An 18,417-nucleotide genomic window follows, 5' to 3' on the forward strand; every position below is an offset into this window, starting at 1 on the left:
CAAATTTAATCATCACGATTCTATATTTACAACATCAAACGAAAACATAACATACCTAAAAAAAAGCATACCTTCTTAAAACTTCTCATTTTGAAGCTTTCAATCTCTTGGAAAAAAAAAAGTGTCAGCTTATCTGGCAGCACTGTGAATGGATGTGTTGTAAACCCAGGTGAGTCTGGATGGTTTCTGCCATCACACAGCAGCGGCTCCTCATCGTGGCAGTGACTGTCACACTCAGGCTAACGAATGTCTGTCAGTTTCCTGTCAGAGTATGCTTCACTCTGTGGCGCTAAGCAGGGAAACCCTTCTGTTCACTTGCGGGGGCTGTCTCATAACTAGGTCACGACTCTGCTGTGGCTGGAAACCCTCTTGCACCCGTATCTTTTTGTTTTTTAGAGAAAAGGTCTGCTGTCATGATGCCAGATGGAAAACAAGCAGCAGCACACTCTCACCTGGAGCTTTTCCCCACACATAACCAAAGTACCAAAGAACATGGAACAAATGAAGTGGCGTTTTCCATGAAGAAATCGACCTTTTTAAAATCTGTCAATAAAAGGTTATTCTGAAATTTCAAAGGGCTAAATTGTGTATAGCGATGTTGAGTCTTGTTTGAGCTAGACATCAAAGCAGCCATGTATACACACTCCTGGTAAATGGGTGGAGACCAGTCACTTTCAATTCACTTTCCGATACAATATATAATATGGCTGTCTTTCTCTTTTTCTCACCTTCACACATGCATGCGCACACACACACATACACACACACACACACACACACACACACACACACACACACACGTACACACACACACGCAGGATTACAAACGCAATTCTAGAGTAAAATTATAGCAACATGTGTGGTTAGAAAGGAAGTGATTTCAGGAAGTGGTGAGACTGCAGTCAAAGCGAGACAGACATTACCCATACGAGTAAAATGAATGCAATTCTACTCACACAGGACCGAAATAAGAGGCAGCTCTAATGACATGCTGATGATCCGTGCAGCTACAGTTCAGCCAGTGTTTTATTGAGTGCTTTAATAATGCAAAGTGTACAACAAACCACTCTGGAATGTCAGAGGTGGCATGTAGCGAGTAAATTTACAAGTCCCGTCTTCTGGCAGGCAGATATTTCCACAGTCTGCCTCAACAAACCTTTAAAAAATAATACACACCAACAAAATCCGACGGTAGAGCATGTACAGTTTCTTTTTTTGATGCCACATGAATGTTGAAAATAATACAATCTTCAATCGCCAATCCTGTTAACATGCACATACCATAAATGAGTTCCGTACAAAAAAATTCTAAACACTACAGTATAGTAGAAACAAGATATAATCTGCATTTGTTGCTGGGACCACTTAAAAAGTAAGGGAAGAACACACATATACAGAGTGGGGAGGACAGTAATTATCATAATAAAACATTTTTTTTTCTATGACAGTTCCAACATTCAGTTCATTGGAAAATAAAATCCAAATCTACTCTTTGTATAAAAAAGAAGCTTTCAAGTCAACAAGGAAAAAAAAAAGACAGTTTTCTTTTTCACAAAAAAAGGGAAACAAAAGGTACGAGGGTAGGGGTAGGTCAAAGGTTGCACTTTAGTGAGTGTGCTTTGACAGGGTGGGAGGGGGTGGAGAGGAGGTGTGGAGTTTGTGGCGGGGTGGGGTAGAGAGTGTGGGAGGGTCTATGTGGCGTATCGCTTGGTCCACTGTTTGGCTATTCTGTCGTGTTCTGCTCTGTTGGTCAAGTACTGTGTGGCGATGCTCCCGACCAGGGGGTCAGCTGAAATAAAGGAGATTTAACAAATTTCAAAAATGTGTTCACACAAACAATGGAGAAGGTACACCTTAGGTATGCCAAGCACTTTTCACACCTTTCAGCACCTGTCTGACAGTTTAATGTACTGTAGCACATCCTGGCACTATAGACATGGTCTGTGATATCCTTTTTTCGCCTTAATGGTAGGCAGTGATCAATTTCTAATCCGACCCAAGTGAAATGTGTGAAGCACACATTTCCTATGACAGACAGCAGGCCATTGTTGCTGAAATGCTGCTATAATGGGGTATTTTGTCAATCACAAAAATAAACAGTGCCATCTTTATAGCAAATATTAGGTCCTAACAGGATATCAGTGTAATCCTGTTGTGCTTTGTCCTTAAATCATGAATTTAATAATGGATTTTCAGCCCATATTTTTCCCAATTCCTATCAAACATTTTAATGAATTTGATGAACATCATAAAGATGTCTTAGAACCTAATAAAAAACATAACATGTCTTTTGATACCTCACTCAAAGCCTAGCATAAACTGCCACAGCGGTTTCAATGAATGCTCCCCACATCTTATAAACTGCCTTTACTCCACATGCCACCAGAAAGCCCGCAGCTAAGTGTAACATAAAATCCATTACAGTATGGGATGGGCACAATGTGGGGCTTCTGCACCTTAGAAGAAACCAGCTGTGTTTGTGAGCCAGAGAATGGGGGGTGTTGGGGAGCACTGAATGTGGTGGGGAAATTGTGGTGAGAGTAATTAGCATTCCCACTGCATGGGCACACCAGAGTCCTGTCCACAGACAGCCTCCAGGGAAATCAGCTTGTGCCTCCTGTTATTAAAGTCTAAGTCTTAAGAGCTATCATTCACACCCTGAGTCGGAAAGTGACAACGTACACTACAAAGTCAGCTTCTGGGATCCTGTTTTAAAGTCTTTATCTGAATACTAGCTGAACATTATAGTTAAACCCAGAAAAAGTGTCTATCAAACACCTTTTTCATGGCTATTTACTGGGATGTGCTAAAGAGTCGTGCTTGGTGGCTATGGTTTCTCCAGAACCATGCTAGACACCATAACATACTAAACAGTCAGCACATCTTCATAGTGTTCCAGTGTGGTAGAGGTGACATCTGGTCGTCTCCTACCAAAACAACAGTGCTTTCTGACCATTTACAGCGTCATGCCACTGACAGAGAGGACATTAGTGGTTTTAACAGCCTGCTTTGGGGCTGGCAAGGAATGCGGTGTGAGTGTGATCGCTCCTCTCAGCTCAGCAATGGGGCAACTGTGTTGCACAGCAAGATAATGAATGCTTTGAGGGTTAATTAAGTGTTATCCTGCTTCTCTGCTCCTCTGCGGAGCAATCCTGCTGATCTCCCACGAGTCCTGGCTTCAGGATGAAGGGGGTGGGGGAGGGGTGGACTCTCCTTTCACATGAATGTTAACATCCTGGACCCAGAGCGAGCATTATTACTTGTATCACCTTACGCTCACTGAAGGGTGAGTGAGAAAAAGACTGCAGAAGGTAGGAGAGTGACACGATCTACATCAGTCTGAAAGGAGAGGTTTTACCTTTTACACATGAGTGAAAAATGAAACTCTAATGAGGAAGACAGAGAGTGAAGGGCTAGTCAGTACGAAAGCTGCAGGTCACCTTACTCGCAGCGTGCTCCATGCTATGCAGATCAGATCTTTATTAAAGATCTGGTAGTCTTTGGAAGACACAATCATCAATAAGTTATTGGATACATGTCAGATATACTTAAGGATACAGTATCAGCTTCCACTGCCTCTTATTAACAGTTGAGATTGAGTCTGGACTGGCTTATCTGTACAAAGTCTCTATGACTTTCTTGTTAGATGGATATTGTTGTTACTTCAAAATGCTGAAGCCAAGTAGTAATTACATGAATATTTAGCTTGGGTTTTGCCACGTTGCATAAATTCTGTCAGTAGCTCTCTCTGCTAATTCCATGTTGTGAAAAGATGCTGTCTCCAGTATTGACATCTTAGACTGTCGATCCTTCTGCTTCCAGTGCCAGGTTTTTACATAATCAATTGTCAATATGCATTTGTGCAAAAATTGAGCCAAAACTCTCTCTGGTTACAGGGAATGAATTTCCTCTGCCTCTGAAAACCTTTTGCTTAGTCAGATTTGTTTTGACACGGCATATAGGGGTAATTCACAAATATTTCTCAAGGATAAGAGGCATGCATCCAAATCGCCATTGAACATTTGCATATCAAACAGCACACTAAGCGTTCATTGTCATGTAATTGGGTGGAACAGGGTTCTATGGGGAAACAAATGACACAAGCGAGCCTGGGGCTCACAAGGCTGTCCAGATTGAGCTGCCCTAATGGGTACAACTGAAAGCGCAGAAAGAAGCTCCTGTACACTGCATCTCCTGCACAGCTCCACCAGTTTAATATTACACAGCTGAGAATGTTTTGATCAGCATGACATCCCTCAGAGCAACATTAGTAATACTGTTAATACTACAGGTCACACTGGAAAGAGATTGAGATGTTACACACAGTGAAAACTACTGCATATAGTAAGTTAATAATGACAAATTAACTGTGAAGGGCTAGTGTCACTGACACAATTGCGTGGAAAGAGGCGGTGTCTACGTGTAGGGGAGCGGACTCTTGAGAAGGGCAGGCCTTACCAGGGTTGCAGTCTGTGAGCAGGGAGCAGATGGACAGCAGCACCTTGGAGATGGTGAGGGCAGGGCTCCAGTTGTCCTTCAGGATGTCCAAGCAGATCACGCCCTGGCTGTTGATGTTACAGTGGTAGATTCTTGTGCGGAACGTTACCTGCAGAGTGCAAGAATTGCCCTCAGCATTACTGAGTGTTCGTTCTATTTCTTTCAAGCTACCAATTGACAGAAAATACATATGGCTTAATTATGCTTCAGCCAATCATAATATGGATTCAGGTATTATTCTTATAATATTTTCTGGCCATTTACTTCACATCAGTTCATGCATTTACTTTTTTGAGTTTTTATTTTTTCAACATATGATTTCTTATTGAAAAACGTGACCTATATCCGAATGAAAATGATGGTGTGTACACAACTAAGTGCACAAATTAAGCCTAAATCTTTTAATCCATAAGTACAACACCAAATCTGTTTAGGTTCTCAGTAGCAAAAATAGGCATTAAAGTGACAGTAGGAATCTACCCAGTGAAAGAGGGATACGTATATACCTGTTCAAATTGCTCTGGGAACAATCTGTTTTAACCCAGACTGAGCGTCCTATTAACATTACCGGTGATAATCTAAGCACAGGGGTACAGCGAGTGACAATAAAAAAAAGTCTGGCGCTCTGTGCCGTTACTGTGGAACTAGACTTGACTCCCTGCTGCGTTGATGGCAGTGACAATGTCCTCCGTTGTTCCAGTCTGCTGTGCTGACACAGTCTCTGTTCTGTGTTAACGGCCACATGCGGAGCAGGAGACACACTCAAACAACAATGCACCAGCAACAGCTGAGGGGGTCTGAAAGGGAGCTCGCACTCCAGCTCTCTCTCTCCAGACTTCAGAATTACCTCTGTAACTGGTGTATACTGTTATCTTCATCAAAAGCAATGGCAGTAGTAAGAAGAACAAGAGCAACAGCATACTATTAACAGCAACAGTAGTTATAAGGGTAACAAGAGGACAAAGCAGTGGGAAAAAAGATAATGACGAAGAGGAAGATGTTCCAGGAAGGCAGCAGTTGAAATGTACACTGTAACTGGTCTGAAGCTATTTTTCTTCATGTGCCGTATATGGCTTTGCAATGCTGTGGAGTTGCTTTTATAAAAACTCTGTTCTCTGTTCCCCTGCAGCTTTTCAAATCACCAAGCCGACGTTTGCAACCTAACTTCACTGTCTACTTTGATGTGACACTCAATGCGTGACCTCAGACAGTCAGTTCTGCTACAAAGTGGGGTTTTCTTCTCACCTCTAAACCACAACTACCTCATTAGCCTCACAAATTATGCTTGACATAATGTTTGGTGAGCAGGAAAAAAAATCTTTTTTTGCACAAACCAATTCTCTTCTATTAGAGGTACAAAAATACTTCTTTACTTTTTACTTAACTGGATAAAGAGATCACACATTATTCTATGTGCAATCTTGAAGCCACTATCTTATACTGATTTGTGATTTGGTTTTTCAGTTTTCCTGGTGGGATTTTTAATATTCTAGTAATAATAATTACAGGACAACAAGAAATATAACATATTATCCTTAAAATAGCGAGCTGTTGTTGTGCAAATGGTCCCATACCCATATCAGGCAAATAAATCCAAAAGAAGATATGGCAGAAAGATATCAAAAGTAAAAGATATCAAAAGCCTTAATCTGTTTGAACAAGCCTAAACAAACACAGAACCCTTTTCACATTATATTTTATCAAGTAGTAAAATCCCTTTGCCTTGCCTGGTATACTTTGCACCTCACAACAAGCTAGATCATGGTAATGCCCCAATAAAAAGAGAAAGGCTTTTTGACACGTACAGAGAAAACCTGCTGCAGATCCGGTTTAACACAAGCAAAGCATCTGTGTGTGTGACATTTCAGGCTGCCCTGCTCTCCCAATCACTTACATATGAGGGAAAAATGACTCTGACCTTTCAGAGGAAACGCCAAATGGCCTCTGCATTCCTCAAATACGCTGAGCATCAGATGTGATGAGCAGCAGCAGGCTTTACCACACCAGACGAGCCATTCCTCTCATATAAGAGGTGATTTCACCATTTCTGAAAGGTATGATTCAAAGTCTTCAAACTTCATCTTTTGCAGTAAAGAGAGGGGTGAGGGGAGTGGAGAAGGGGGGGGGGGGGCTCCAGACAAGGGGGGAGGAGCTCCAGCAGAGCGCTGTAGAGACCCTCAGGGTTTTGAGGCACAGCTGCGGTCCAGCGCTCTTTGTCTGTCTCCAGTACAGGCCACAGCTGACATCTGCAGGTATGTGCAGAACTGCTGCTTTTTAGAGTTTCTGTGCCAGTGTCAGTGTAGAGAGAGCAAGGGAGAGGGAGAGAGATACTTCCGGGGACAAGTGGACTTCTCATGCCAAGTTTGAGACGTGGTCCAACCACATGTAAATCCAGCAGGACGTTCTGCTGAAGTAGGCCGAACAGAAGAACCTTCCATACTATGCAACACTGCTGTGTGGCATGACATTACTTCTTGTACAGACACACTGCATATATCCTCAACCACTCCCAAATATCAGCCTTCTCTTTTTTCACTTCTTTTGTATGAATTAGTTCTGTGTGTAACACAACACAATATTTTACAAACCACCAGTACCAGTGTTTTGGGCCATCCTCTAACTGAAATAAGATTCATTCATATTTATTTTTGCATGGAAGATGGCTTATCCAGTGAGATTCAAAAGGATTACATTTTTACATGCTATCCATACTACACTATACCTAGCTTAAGAATGCAACAGCGGTGCTTCACCCAGGATTCAAACCTGGCAGACTATGCACAGCTCAGTACAATTCAGTATGCAACCTGAAAAACAACTTTAATTGTGCTTTTTCAAAAAGATGGCAGCATTGGTGCTGCATTAAATGTTTATACTGCAGAAAAAGCTTGTAGCTGGCACAGACTGTGCTTGGACCAAGGTAATACATGATTTAAAGCACAAACCACTGGAGCCAATCTGAATATAAACATGAACACTGCAGAAATTCAATCACAGAACTAGCGTGCTGTTTATACCATATCCTCTGATTGGCTGGGCCTCCACGATCTTTTCCTTTTTTTAAACAAAAGATTATTTCAAGTACACTGAAGTGAGAGCTCTCTACAGATAAGGAGCTGTGAAAGGCAGACAGAATATTAATAGCAATAAAACTACCCTTAAGTATTTACTGGGTCTCACCTTGGGTGGTTTGAAGGGGTAGTCGGGCGTGAAGGCGATGTCGAGGAAGAAGACTCCCCCCTCGTAAACAGACCCCGGGGGGCCCAGGATCGTGGACCTCCACTCATAGATGTTGTCTCCCTTAGGCCCAGCACTAGAATCAGAGCAAAGAGACAAATCAGCTCTATGAGCAATTACATACAGTGGATTGACAATTCAATGCTGAAAATCAGTCCCATGAGAGGTTGGGGTCAAAAGGGAAAAAGAGACAGAGAGGCAAAGAGACAGGTAAGGCATGTATCTTGATGGGTTAACGATCTTTTTACATTCTTGACTTCTGATTCACCTCAGTCCTCAGGAGGGTTGGAGTAGGGAGGTTTAATGCAGTCAGCTTATCTCTCGCTCCATCAGTCTCTGAGTGTTACTAATGAACCCATATCTGCTATCCTGCTTCTCCCCCCAGCCTCCATACAGCGATCACACTGAAAGGGCCAGAGTGTAGCAGTCAGGTCACATCCCTCTCTGTTAATGTCCTCACCTGCTTCTACTCCCTAATCAAATTGAAAACTGACAAATGGAGACTCTGCCTTGAACATTTAACCTTCCAAAGATATGTCTAAATCTCAATGAATTAAAAAAAAAATGAAGCTATAAAGGACACCTTAGTTTTTGGCTGGCTGAACTGTAATTATAAAACAAAGGTCTTTAAAATTCAGTACACAGTATGATACCTCTTACAAATTAATACTTGTAAAAACACAATGCGTAAGGAATAATACTATCTGAAGATAGCTGAGTGTTCTACTTAAATCTGCAGAATTACTGACAGTAAGGATTTTAATCCTGTACGAATCAGCCATGTCAGTCATTTTCATCAAGGTTGTTAATGATTATTCCAAGCCAAAAAACCTGGCAACTGTTCAACAAGCTCAAACGACCTTGCGCAACATTTCAAATTGACAACACATTTTCACCTTAGCCTATATCCAGTCTGTGCGTGTGCATGTCAAGACTTACAACGGGTAAATGCCTTTTTTAACAGTATATGTCGCTCATCCACTGCTTTGCATTTAAGTGGTTTCGAGTAAAAACCTTTTCCTGCATTTCAAAACTGATTTGACAGTTGTTTGAATTCTTGAAACGTCTGAGAACATACACGGAAGGATGAGCTGTCTGCCTTTAATGATACCTGTTTTTGTGACACAACCACAACCATGTAATAACCACGATTATTAGAAATCAACCCTACTCATCAAAAAGCATCGAACCCTGACACAATGACAAGCAGGATTTTAAAGATAAACTGAAACTTAAATTGTCATAACTGAGTTACTAGCATGAATGCGCATCCCTGATTAGCCTCAGCACAGTTAATCATATCAAAACAAAGACAAATATTACTCTTCAGCCCATCATAAATGCAATAAATAAATGCATCAGTAACTGCTTCGCTGGGTAAAAAATCTGTTAAATCTGTTACATCCAGAGGCTCCTGGTAATAGGAGTTCCCAAGCAAATAAACATATAGGCCTATGTACAGAGCAAAACAACAATAACTCACCATTCTATACTCACAAGAAGGTAGTCAGTTCTTAAGTTATGTGACAAATCCTGTCAAAACCACAGCATGTCAACAGTTAAATGATTCTTGTAAAACTATGAGACAATTTACATTCATGAGGGCATCAAAAGGCCCAACAAAAGAGTCCATTCACAAGGTCCACCAAAAGAGTCTGCGCTCTTGCACTCTTCCAGATATGAAACAACTTTTGTATTCTGGTTTCACTCAACATTATTCAAATATCTACAGAACACCTTTCAAATAATTCTTGACACTCCAAGGATTCACTCAAGGATTCCTTAGACAGACATTTGGCAGTAAAAGCAGACACTGTATCTCACCTTACAGACACAAATGCCCACAGATGACATCGTTCATAAGCTCAGGTGGGTGTAAGCTCGTTTAAAAACTGAGAGAGAGTGTGTGTGGGGGCGGGGGGGATTCAGCTGGCCTCTAGTAAAGTTGAGAGCTCACAAAATAACACATCTTCACTTTCTCCAGCCTTGGCCAAATTAAATAGCCTGGGGTCAAAGTTCATTCCAAGTTTCCCCAGGATTCCCACCAGTAGGTCTGACATTATGGAGAAGGAGGTAGCTACATCTTTCCATCTGAGCTCATTCTCCCCAGCCCACTGATGAATGACTTTGGAGATAAATCTGTGTGTTCATGTAAAAAAAAAAAAGTCACATTGCTATTTTGTTCCATTTATGAAGTGGATAGCAAATGTAATCTATTTCCATTTGCTGAATGAAATTTCAGGTGAAACATTGACTGGAAAATGCAAGATCTTGTAATTCCAGTGGCTCTGGTACTTGAATATGGAGACCACCTCACTCATCAGCCTTTCCGCACTCAAACAGAAATTTTCACATGAATTGCAAGCCCATTTTCAGCAGCAGCCTCTGTGCACAGTAATGGTGTATTTCCAATTTTGTTTTCAGACACACAGAGATTAAATCTAACTCTGGAGCGAATCGCTGTCTGAAGAGAAATCATATAAACTGAAGTCAATAAATGTACTGATGAGGGACAATTTAGACAGGAACAGCTCTGATCTCTCCGCGCTGTATCTCTCTTCGATAATAATGAAAAACAAGCTGTAAATGATTTTGCAGCGTGCGGTGCTGAGGCCTAACATATGGCTGCTGAGCGTGTGAGGGGGTGAGGGAGGGAAGGGAGGAGGGACTTTCATCATTCCCACTGTTGACTCCAGGCAGCCTTACTGCGCTCTGCTGTTCTCCTCCACTTGCCACATTGGTTCTTGACACCACAAACACATCTGCATCCAGTTAGACTGCAGTCGACTGCCTTCACTACGCCACACACCTCTTTTAAACAGAACCCTGACACGAATTTCTGCACTCCCATTTCAGGGCTCCTCTGCGAAGACGAGAACGTTGTACGTGTTTTATGTCTGCTTAGGGCTGCTCCATGAGAGATGAAAAGCATTCGGTGTGACATTTACACGCCATGCCATCTGAAAGTCATTTACTGGGTATAAGCCTGTCATGGACACTTTCTGCGTGTTTCAATTTCAAATACTAACCGATTTTTTCCAGAAAACTTCAAAATGATTTCAAGCCTCTACTGTTCCATAGAACAGCCCTGCATGCCCTTTATGATGTGAACTTAGTTCACTTTGCTGCGTATCACCTGAGAGATACACTGAAAACCATTCAACTCCATAGAACAGTATGCCTGTTAGAGACCAAATAATAAGTAACAATTATGAATGATATAAATTACAATAATATAATATTATATACATTATGTATGACCGTATTTAAATCATTCGTATCATAATCAAGTTAATGTGCTTCTCTTTTGAAAGAGCTAGCATAACTGAAGTCTCCATGTTTGAAGTGTTTCTGCTTGTGGCACGGGTTTGAGCTTGTTAGCCAGATGAATCATGACCCGTACAGTTACTTAAGAGCAGAGGTTGCTGTTTGCATACAAATCCAATGGCCTCTCTAGAGACCTTCCTCTCTCATCCCAGGAGGAAGAAGCGGTGGGGTGAAAAATCAGGATTAATATCCCTCACCACAGCGTTTAAAAGGCTGTGTAAAGAGAGGGATATTTAAGGTCTGCACAGTGCTCCCTCACTGTGGGTCTTGGCTAAGTTTTACCTCAGCCAGAGATTACTCTTCTTTACTACTGCCGTAAAAACTGACTTGCTTTTGATGTGCAGAACCTGAATATTCAGCTGTTAGCAAAGTAGCTCTTTTGAAATACTTGATACTTGCTCCTTCACTTTTTTTATTTATCCGCTTAGCAAATGACAACATCCAGAGTTGCTCACATTAATTTTCACAGCTGGATATTGGGAATTTAGATACCATGCAGAGAGGTAAAACAGTAATGTGCTACTGGGACCGGAGGTAGGCATGTGACCTACAGCATTATGGTTACTACAGTACTATTACTTGCCTCAGTAAAATGGAAATGTTTTCTACAGTGCACTAACACATACAAGAGTGAATACTCCAGATGAACTGCAAAGTATCTTTTCGAGCACAATTTTCCAAGATAATTTAATTAATTTATTGTTCATTCATTTACGTTTATTTCCTCATTAAAAGTGGAGCAGTGACTGTGCTGGACATACCTATGATGTTGTGTGTTCATACAGTAAGACCTTGGTGGTGGTATATTGTATGTGTGTCATGGAATGTGTGAGTGGTACGATGATAATGATGGGTCATAAATAATTTTGTTTGAGTCATACAGTGCTCTCAATAACTATTACAGAAAACAGTGTCACTTCAACTCTGATGGCAGCGCACCAATTTCCTGTATGTGTGTAAGATGTAGACTATATATAAACATAATGTAAACAGAAGAGTTTTATTTATTAATTTTTACATTTATCCAGAGCTTGCAAGATTTGACAAGGTGCAACTTCCACAGACATCTTCATCTGAATGCATCATTTAAGTTGCTCTGATCATCTCACAGGAAGATGGATTTGCATTGTGTAGTGGACACACACATGTCAGATTACATTATGGTTTTATACAGGCACTTCTAAAGTCTTTTTACCAAGAACCTGAAGTGTTTAGTTCATTTGATAATGTAATGTTCCACACTTGAGAGGTCTGGCTGATTGAGAAGGAAATGCTGAGTAAGAAAGCCACGACTTCTTGGGTTATGATTTACAATGCTTTCCCATTACTATGCATTTTCTGGTACGGTGCCTCATATCAATTCATGTGGTGACAAACTGGTGCAGTTGGTTTTCAGGGCGGAAAATCCAGCCGTGCCAGAATTCAGGCAGAGGCCATGCAATACATGACATGAATTGCTTTTACATCAGTGGAACCTCTTCTGAAACTATCACCTGGAGCTGTTCACTGATCCTTCCTGTAAGCTCAAAAATTCTGTGCCAAGCTGCCATGTGGCCTTTTATACTTTCATCTCCCCAAACAGATAAAGGCGTTCTGTTCCTCTTTCACTTCATGGTGCTTCCTCGCTTCCATTTCCAGTTTTGTACAATTCACGACGCCTAACAGAAATACCCTGTGAGCACGGCGACAGATTAGAGATTTATGAAGTGAAGCTCCTGTAAAACAGAAATATTTCTTTAACGAAGCAGTTACTGTGAAGTACCCCATTATTGGTTTAATAAAAGTTATGCTGACGGGAAGCAAGCAATGGCCACATCTGCTGGCTTCCGTTGTGATTAATGCTGTTTCCATATTTAAGATTTACACCCCCCCCCTCCTCCCCCTGCCCCCCCGCTTGCTGTGGCTGTGAGAGTGGTGGTCAGTGAGCTCCTTACTGGACCAGTGCCAGGAGCAGTCTGGGCCAAGATCCAGTTCTGAGAGCCTGGGATAATAAACAATCTCCCGGATTTCATGTAATTACTGTAGACGGTCTAACTGACACAGCAAATACACACACACACACACACACACACACACACACACACACACACACACACACACCCACACACACACACACACACACACACACACACACACACACACACACACCCACACACACACACACACACACACACACACACACAGTCTCCTGATTCACTAACTTTAAATAAACAACTACAAAAATAAGCAGCACTGAAGCTTAACAGCTTACACAGAAAATGAGTGCATAAATAAAATAAATAATAAATAAAATAAAGAATTTAAATGAATTTGAAATTCAAATTATAAACATTTTTTTTTTCTAAAATGGAGTCAACCTTTGTCAGTGGAGCATCTCAGTAGCTTAAAGAGATCCTGCTAAATCTCCATCAGTAAATAATTTGACATCTCCTTCCAGAGAAGGGATTTATCTGCTTTTCCATAATCCGTTTTTGTGTGAACCACAAGAAAACAAAAGCAAAAAAACTCAACCCAAAAAAACACAGAAAACGAGAACAAAACTACTATGTACCTCTAAAATGCCTCAGAGGCAATTCAGTGAGAGAAAAAGGTAAGTGCTTTTCTTTAAAGTGTCATTTTAAAGACATTGCCTACGATGAGAAACAGCAATCATGAACACCATGCAGCGAAACACACAAGAACAATTTGAGAACAGCAAAATCCCCAAAATAGGAATATTCCGCTATTTGATTTAAAATGAAAAAAAAAAAAAAAACTTCTATATGATAATACTAAACATATACTTCTTATCTAAAATATCTGTAAACAGACATTCACTGGCTGAGATAATAGATGCAACTGGTTCAATAATTAAGTTCCAAACTTCACTGAAGATAATTTCACTGGTACATACAGTATAAAGCATCCAAGAGTTCTAGTAAAGAACCTCCGGAGAATTCCAGAATTCAGTAAGGAAGTACAGAGCCTCTGTTAAGAACAATATGTTGTATGTGCCATGCTGATTGCAATGTTGTGTGAGGTTGTCTCAATCCATCGGATTCAGAAAAAAGGTCTTCTTACTACAGTACCAGCAGTGGCCAGTTCCACTTGTCCTCATTAGTTTCGGTTGTCTCAATGTCACTGCTTTGAGCCCTAATTAATTAATAAGGATTATCACCAGTCTGCTTCTGCAATGTGGCTGACGCTGGGCTGCCTCATGGGAACTGTGGTCTTTACAATTATGGCTATAGTCGCAGTGGGCAAAACACTGAATAATGCTGTATTTATTCACTCCTAACCCCTAGTGTTCCACACACAGGACTGAGAGTAAATGACATACACAGGAGATTCTCCAAGTCCCCCAGAGAGAAGAGATATTTTGTGTCCTTGGGTGATCAAAAGAGGCTGCTGCCTGGGAATTCATCAGGAGGGCTGGGAGACTCGAGGTGGGCGCGGGCGCGGGCATAGATCTGACAACTTCTGACCTCTGGGCAAATGGGAAGTCAATTGTTATAAATACCTGTCAGTGCCGGAGGTTGCCTAGCAACCACACCCAGGAGGATGTGTCACTTTGCAGCTCGAGGTGTCTGCCACAGACCTACAAATCTCTCATCTAGACAGAGAGAGGACAGAGGCCCAGATTCAGTCTAAATGCGAAAGTGCTTTGTCTTTAACTTGGAAAAAAATGAGCTGCAAGTACGGTATCACATTTTTCACGCACATTTCCTCAGTTTGCTTTCTTATAACTACAGCAGTTAAGAAAATGTGCAAATAATGAGCACACACCTGCTTCAAACAGGTCTTTCAAAATTTAGCAAAAGGCACTTTGCAGTTTGACTGAATTTAGGTCTGGGTCACATGGCCTGGCACAACAACAGCTCAGACTGGAATGAAGAAATTACTAATTATGAAACGCAAACAACACTGGATAAACTAGTACAACCACACCTCCAAGACGCCTGATTATTGGGTCAATGAGGGGCATCTGAAATGGCAAACTACAGTCTCCCTTACCAGCCTGCCTATATTACAAACAGTTTTTTTTTTTGGTCTCATACTGCACTAAGAGAGAAATAAACTCAGGTCTGCACTCTGTAAGTCTGCCCGTGGTGTTTAGTAGGCACTTACTGTACTCAGTGGTGTAAGTGAGATTGTGATGAAATACTGTTCTCCCGAGGATTAAACAAACATTACCATTCCATTAACTGTTCTGCACATATCAATTACAAATGCAAAGTATGTTTTCAACAGAAGTACAACCCTCCAGTCTATTTTCAGAAGCAATACACTGCACTGTTGCTGGGAAATGAAGGCAACATCAATTTATTGCTCTGGTATTTAAAGTAATGCCCTGCCAGCCATAAATACAGGTTATACTGGTTGAGCAAAATAACATTAATATGCCTGTCCAATTCAGTATCTTAACAACAATGTCACATACATTCACAAAATCAATGGCTTTTCTTTCAAAGTGCTTATAGGAAACATTTATCTGAGTAGGAGTTCCGTGCTTAAATTCTTATGTGAAAATATTTGTCAGTTCACATGTACAACCATATCAATCTTACTTTCCTCAAAACATTTCTCCATATTTTTCCCTCATCTGTTGAACATGAAACAATAAATAAAGTGATGAGTATAAAACGATATAGCAGAGCAGTGTGCTCTAAATAACTGCAATCTGTTTCAGATCAGCGAAATCTTTGATTTAATGAGCATCTGGGCCATTTGTTCCCAGAATCTGGGATGCATTAGCGATGCGGGTGTCTGTGAGAATCCAGAGCTATCTGTCCACGGAGGTTACGCTCATGTGGGATCCAGCATGGCAGCTGGAGAGCTGTGTTATCTGTGGTAATGCCTCAAAGAAGACACTTCCAATGGGTTTGCTTAAACAAAACACTTCCACTGAATTTCATGGTAAAAGGAACTTTTTATTTTTTTATTTCTTTTTTTGTGCAAAAGTTCAAAGCATGACCTACAGTGTACTGCTAAAGGGAGGGTTGTGTTTTTCCTCAGAGAATTCAGAGTGGCAAGGAGGGTTTCAGTTGCCTGGGAAAAAGCATGGGGCAGCACGCATACCTTTTTTGAATACAGATGTTTATGAATTTTTGTAGCAAGAGACTGTACTTACATGGACTGAAATAGCCACTATGTAAATGATGTACAATTTTGTGGCACAAAGAAGCATTACATGATCACCTATAACATTTAAAGGAATAACATGACCTTCGCTTGCATGAAAATGTACTTGTGTGGCACAAAAATGTGGTATAGCAAAAAATGAACTTTTTTCACTAAAAGCACAGCTGTGTCTCATCTTAGAAAATGACTTCCATTAACTTGAGATGGGAAGCTCAGATGTCTAGTGTGCATGTATAGGGTCAGTACTGGGGCCACTTTACACAGGCAATGAGAGGAATTTCAGATGTAATTATCAAAAAATTGGTATCCAATGTAGAGCTGCAAAATGCATACGTGCATCGCAGAAGCTCAGTCTGGAGGAAGTAAAGACGTGAATGACTGTTTGGATGTCTTTACCTTTTATAGTGGAACTAAGTTTTGCTTGCTGTGTTTTTAACAAAATTAGCATCAAAATGACACTTTGATTAGACTAGAGAGGAGAGGGCCTAGATTTAACCAGCGGAAATTAATTGTAAACTCAGGACATAGTGAGAGAAGTTCAGTTTTATCAGTATTTGTTTGAAGGAGGTTCTTTGACTTATGCTTGACTTCAGAGAGATAATGAAGTACTTGCATCACCAGCTTTGACCGACAAATTAAATTGGGTTGAGACCTAAACCAGGACCTTGCCAGTGACTATCTGCAATGGACTAAATAAATATAACTGCAAACCCAAAATCATTTTTCTTGATTCTTATATGGCATTTTGGCATATGGCTATGACAATAACTTTACTTTGGATTTTTAGAAGGGTTCTGTTATTTTGTCCTGACATTTGACCCAATATCTGGCAAATTGTACAATATTTACCTTTCACCTGAAGACACCTGAGTTGTTGTTCATGCTGTCCTTGCATTTTGTCCTCTACTCACATGGCCACAGTGGACCAGCAGTATCCACATGGCCAGTTCCCCAGAATCCTGTGTCTTGGACACATTTATTAATAGGCAAAATCCATTAATCTCCGTGTTAGAATGAAATTTTCGTAATGAGCGTGCCATAAACAAGTGGCCATGTTTAAGAAGCTTGGCATGGAAGAGGCTATTATGGTAAATTAAGAGCAAAGCCATTCTGAATGAAAGCCTGCTCATTTTGTCTTCTGAATTTTTTTTCTTCCCCCCAGAGTAATATGAATAAATAAACAACTGATAATCTGACTAACTGAAACCAAACACTACAAGAGGAAACCTTATATGAATATGTGTAGACAAACAATTTCAGCTATAAAGTCTAATAAACTGTCATTTTGCAGTGATCATTATCCCAGCACACATTATTCATAAGGTCGGGGGACATAATTAAATGCTGCCACAACAGACAGGAACATTAATCAGCAAATTAGACCACTGGTCCTTCAGTACACACTGGAGGAAGACAGAGCTAAACCAACAGACGACACTGCAATGAGCACAGTTGTCAAAGCCCACCCATTGTGTGTGTGTCTTCAATGAGCAATGATTATGTCTGTAATCTCATGTGTCTATGAGATCCAGTCTATGTGTGAAACTGCAGCATCACAGTGCACTCACTGCTCTTCACTTACACGTTTGCATATGCAGCACTCATCCAGCATTCCAGTGTAGAGTGCCAATAAAAGTGTGTTTACAACTTGTGGGGTCAAAGTCGAGTTCCTGTGTCCCAGAGTTACCTATCCGCCTCACACTCTCATCTGCATGAAGAGAGAGCCCTCTAGCTCCCATTGTGTGTAGCCTGCTAGTCCAGAGTGTCCACAAAATGCCCACTGACCAGTGTTACAACAATTATCTACATTGAGCCACACCCTTCTAATTTTTATACTAAGCGTACTAAAATAAGAACATCAGTTACCCTCTGCACTCAGTTTGTTACTGATTTGTTTCGAGGGTGTGTTGGCCAGCAACTGAGGCAAAAGTACTGCAGCCCACACTATGAACAGAAAGACAATGCAATAGCTGAATTCAAAATCAAATTTATTTTAAAAAATAATGAAATTGTGGGAGACTGACATGTTTTGACCTGAGCTGACACCAGGATGGATTTTTTATCTAGTAAAGTTATATAAACAGGATCATACCAGCTACAGCTAATAAAGCATGTCCTCATTTCCAATGATGATACCCACAATGACTGTTCAGACTGATAATGTCCAACAATCGGACTGAACAGCTGGATTGGTAATGTTCATACTGGCCACTCAGTAGACGCAGAACCCACAGA

At 40.8% G+C, this 18,417-nt stretch overlaps 1 protein-coding gene across 1 annotated transcript in view; it reads right to left on the reverse strand.

The window, feature by feature from the left end:
- Positions 1–989: 989 nt before the first annotated feature.
- Positions 990–18,417, reverse strand: part of ube2e2 (ubiquitin-conjugating enzyme E2E 2) — a 50,705-nt gene continuing 33,277 nt past the window's right edge. The window contains exons 4-6 of the mRNA XM_036539228.1: positions 7,678–7,810; positions 4,459–4,606; positions 990–1,789 (exon numbers count right to left, since the gene is read on the reverse strand). Of these exons, the coding sequence (XP_036395121.1) occupies positions 1,692–1,789; positions 4,459–4,606; positions 7,678–7,810 (379 nt within the window). The 3' untranslated portion in view covers positions 990–1,691. The remainder of the gene's footprint in view (positions 1,790–4,458; positions 4,607–7,677; positions 7,811–18,417) is intronic.

The sequence above is a fragment of the Megalops cyprinoides genome, chromosome 10, assembly GCF_013368585.1.
Source record: "Megalops cyprinoides isolate fMegCyp1 chromosome 10, fMegCyp1.pri, whole genome shotgun sequence".
Taxonomy (NCBI): Eukaryota; Metazoa; Chordata; class Actinopteri; order Elopiformes; family Megalopidae; genus Megalops; species Megalops cyprinoides.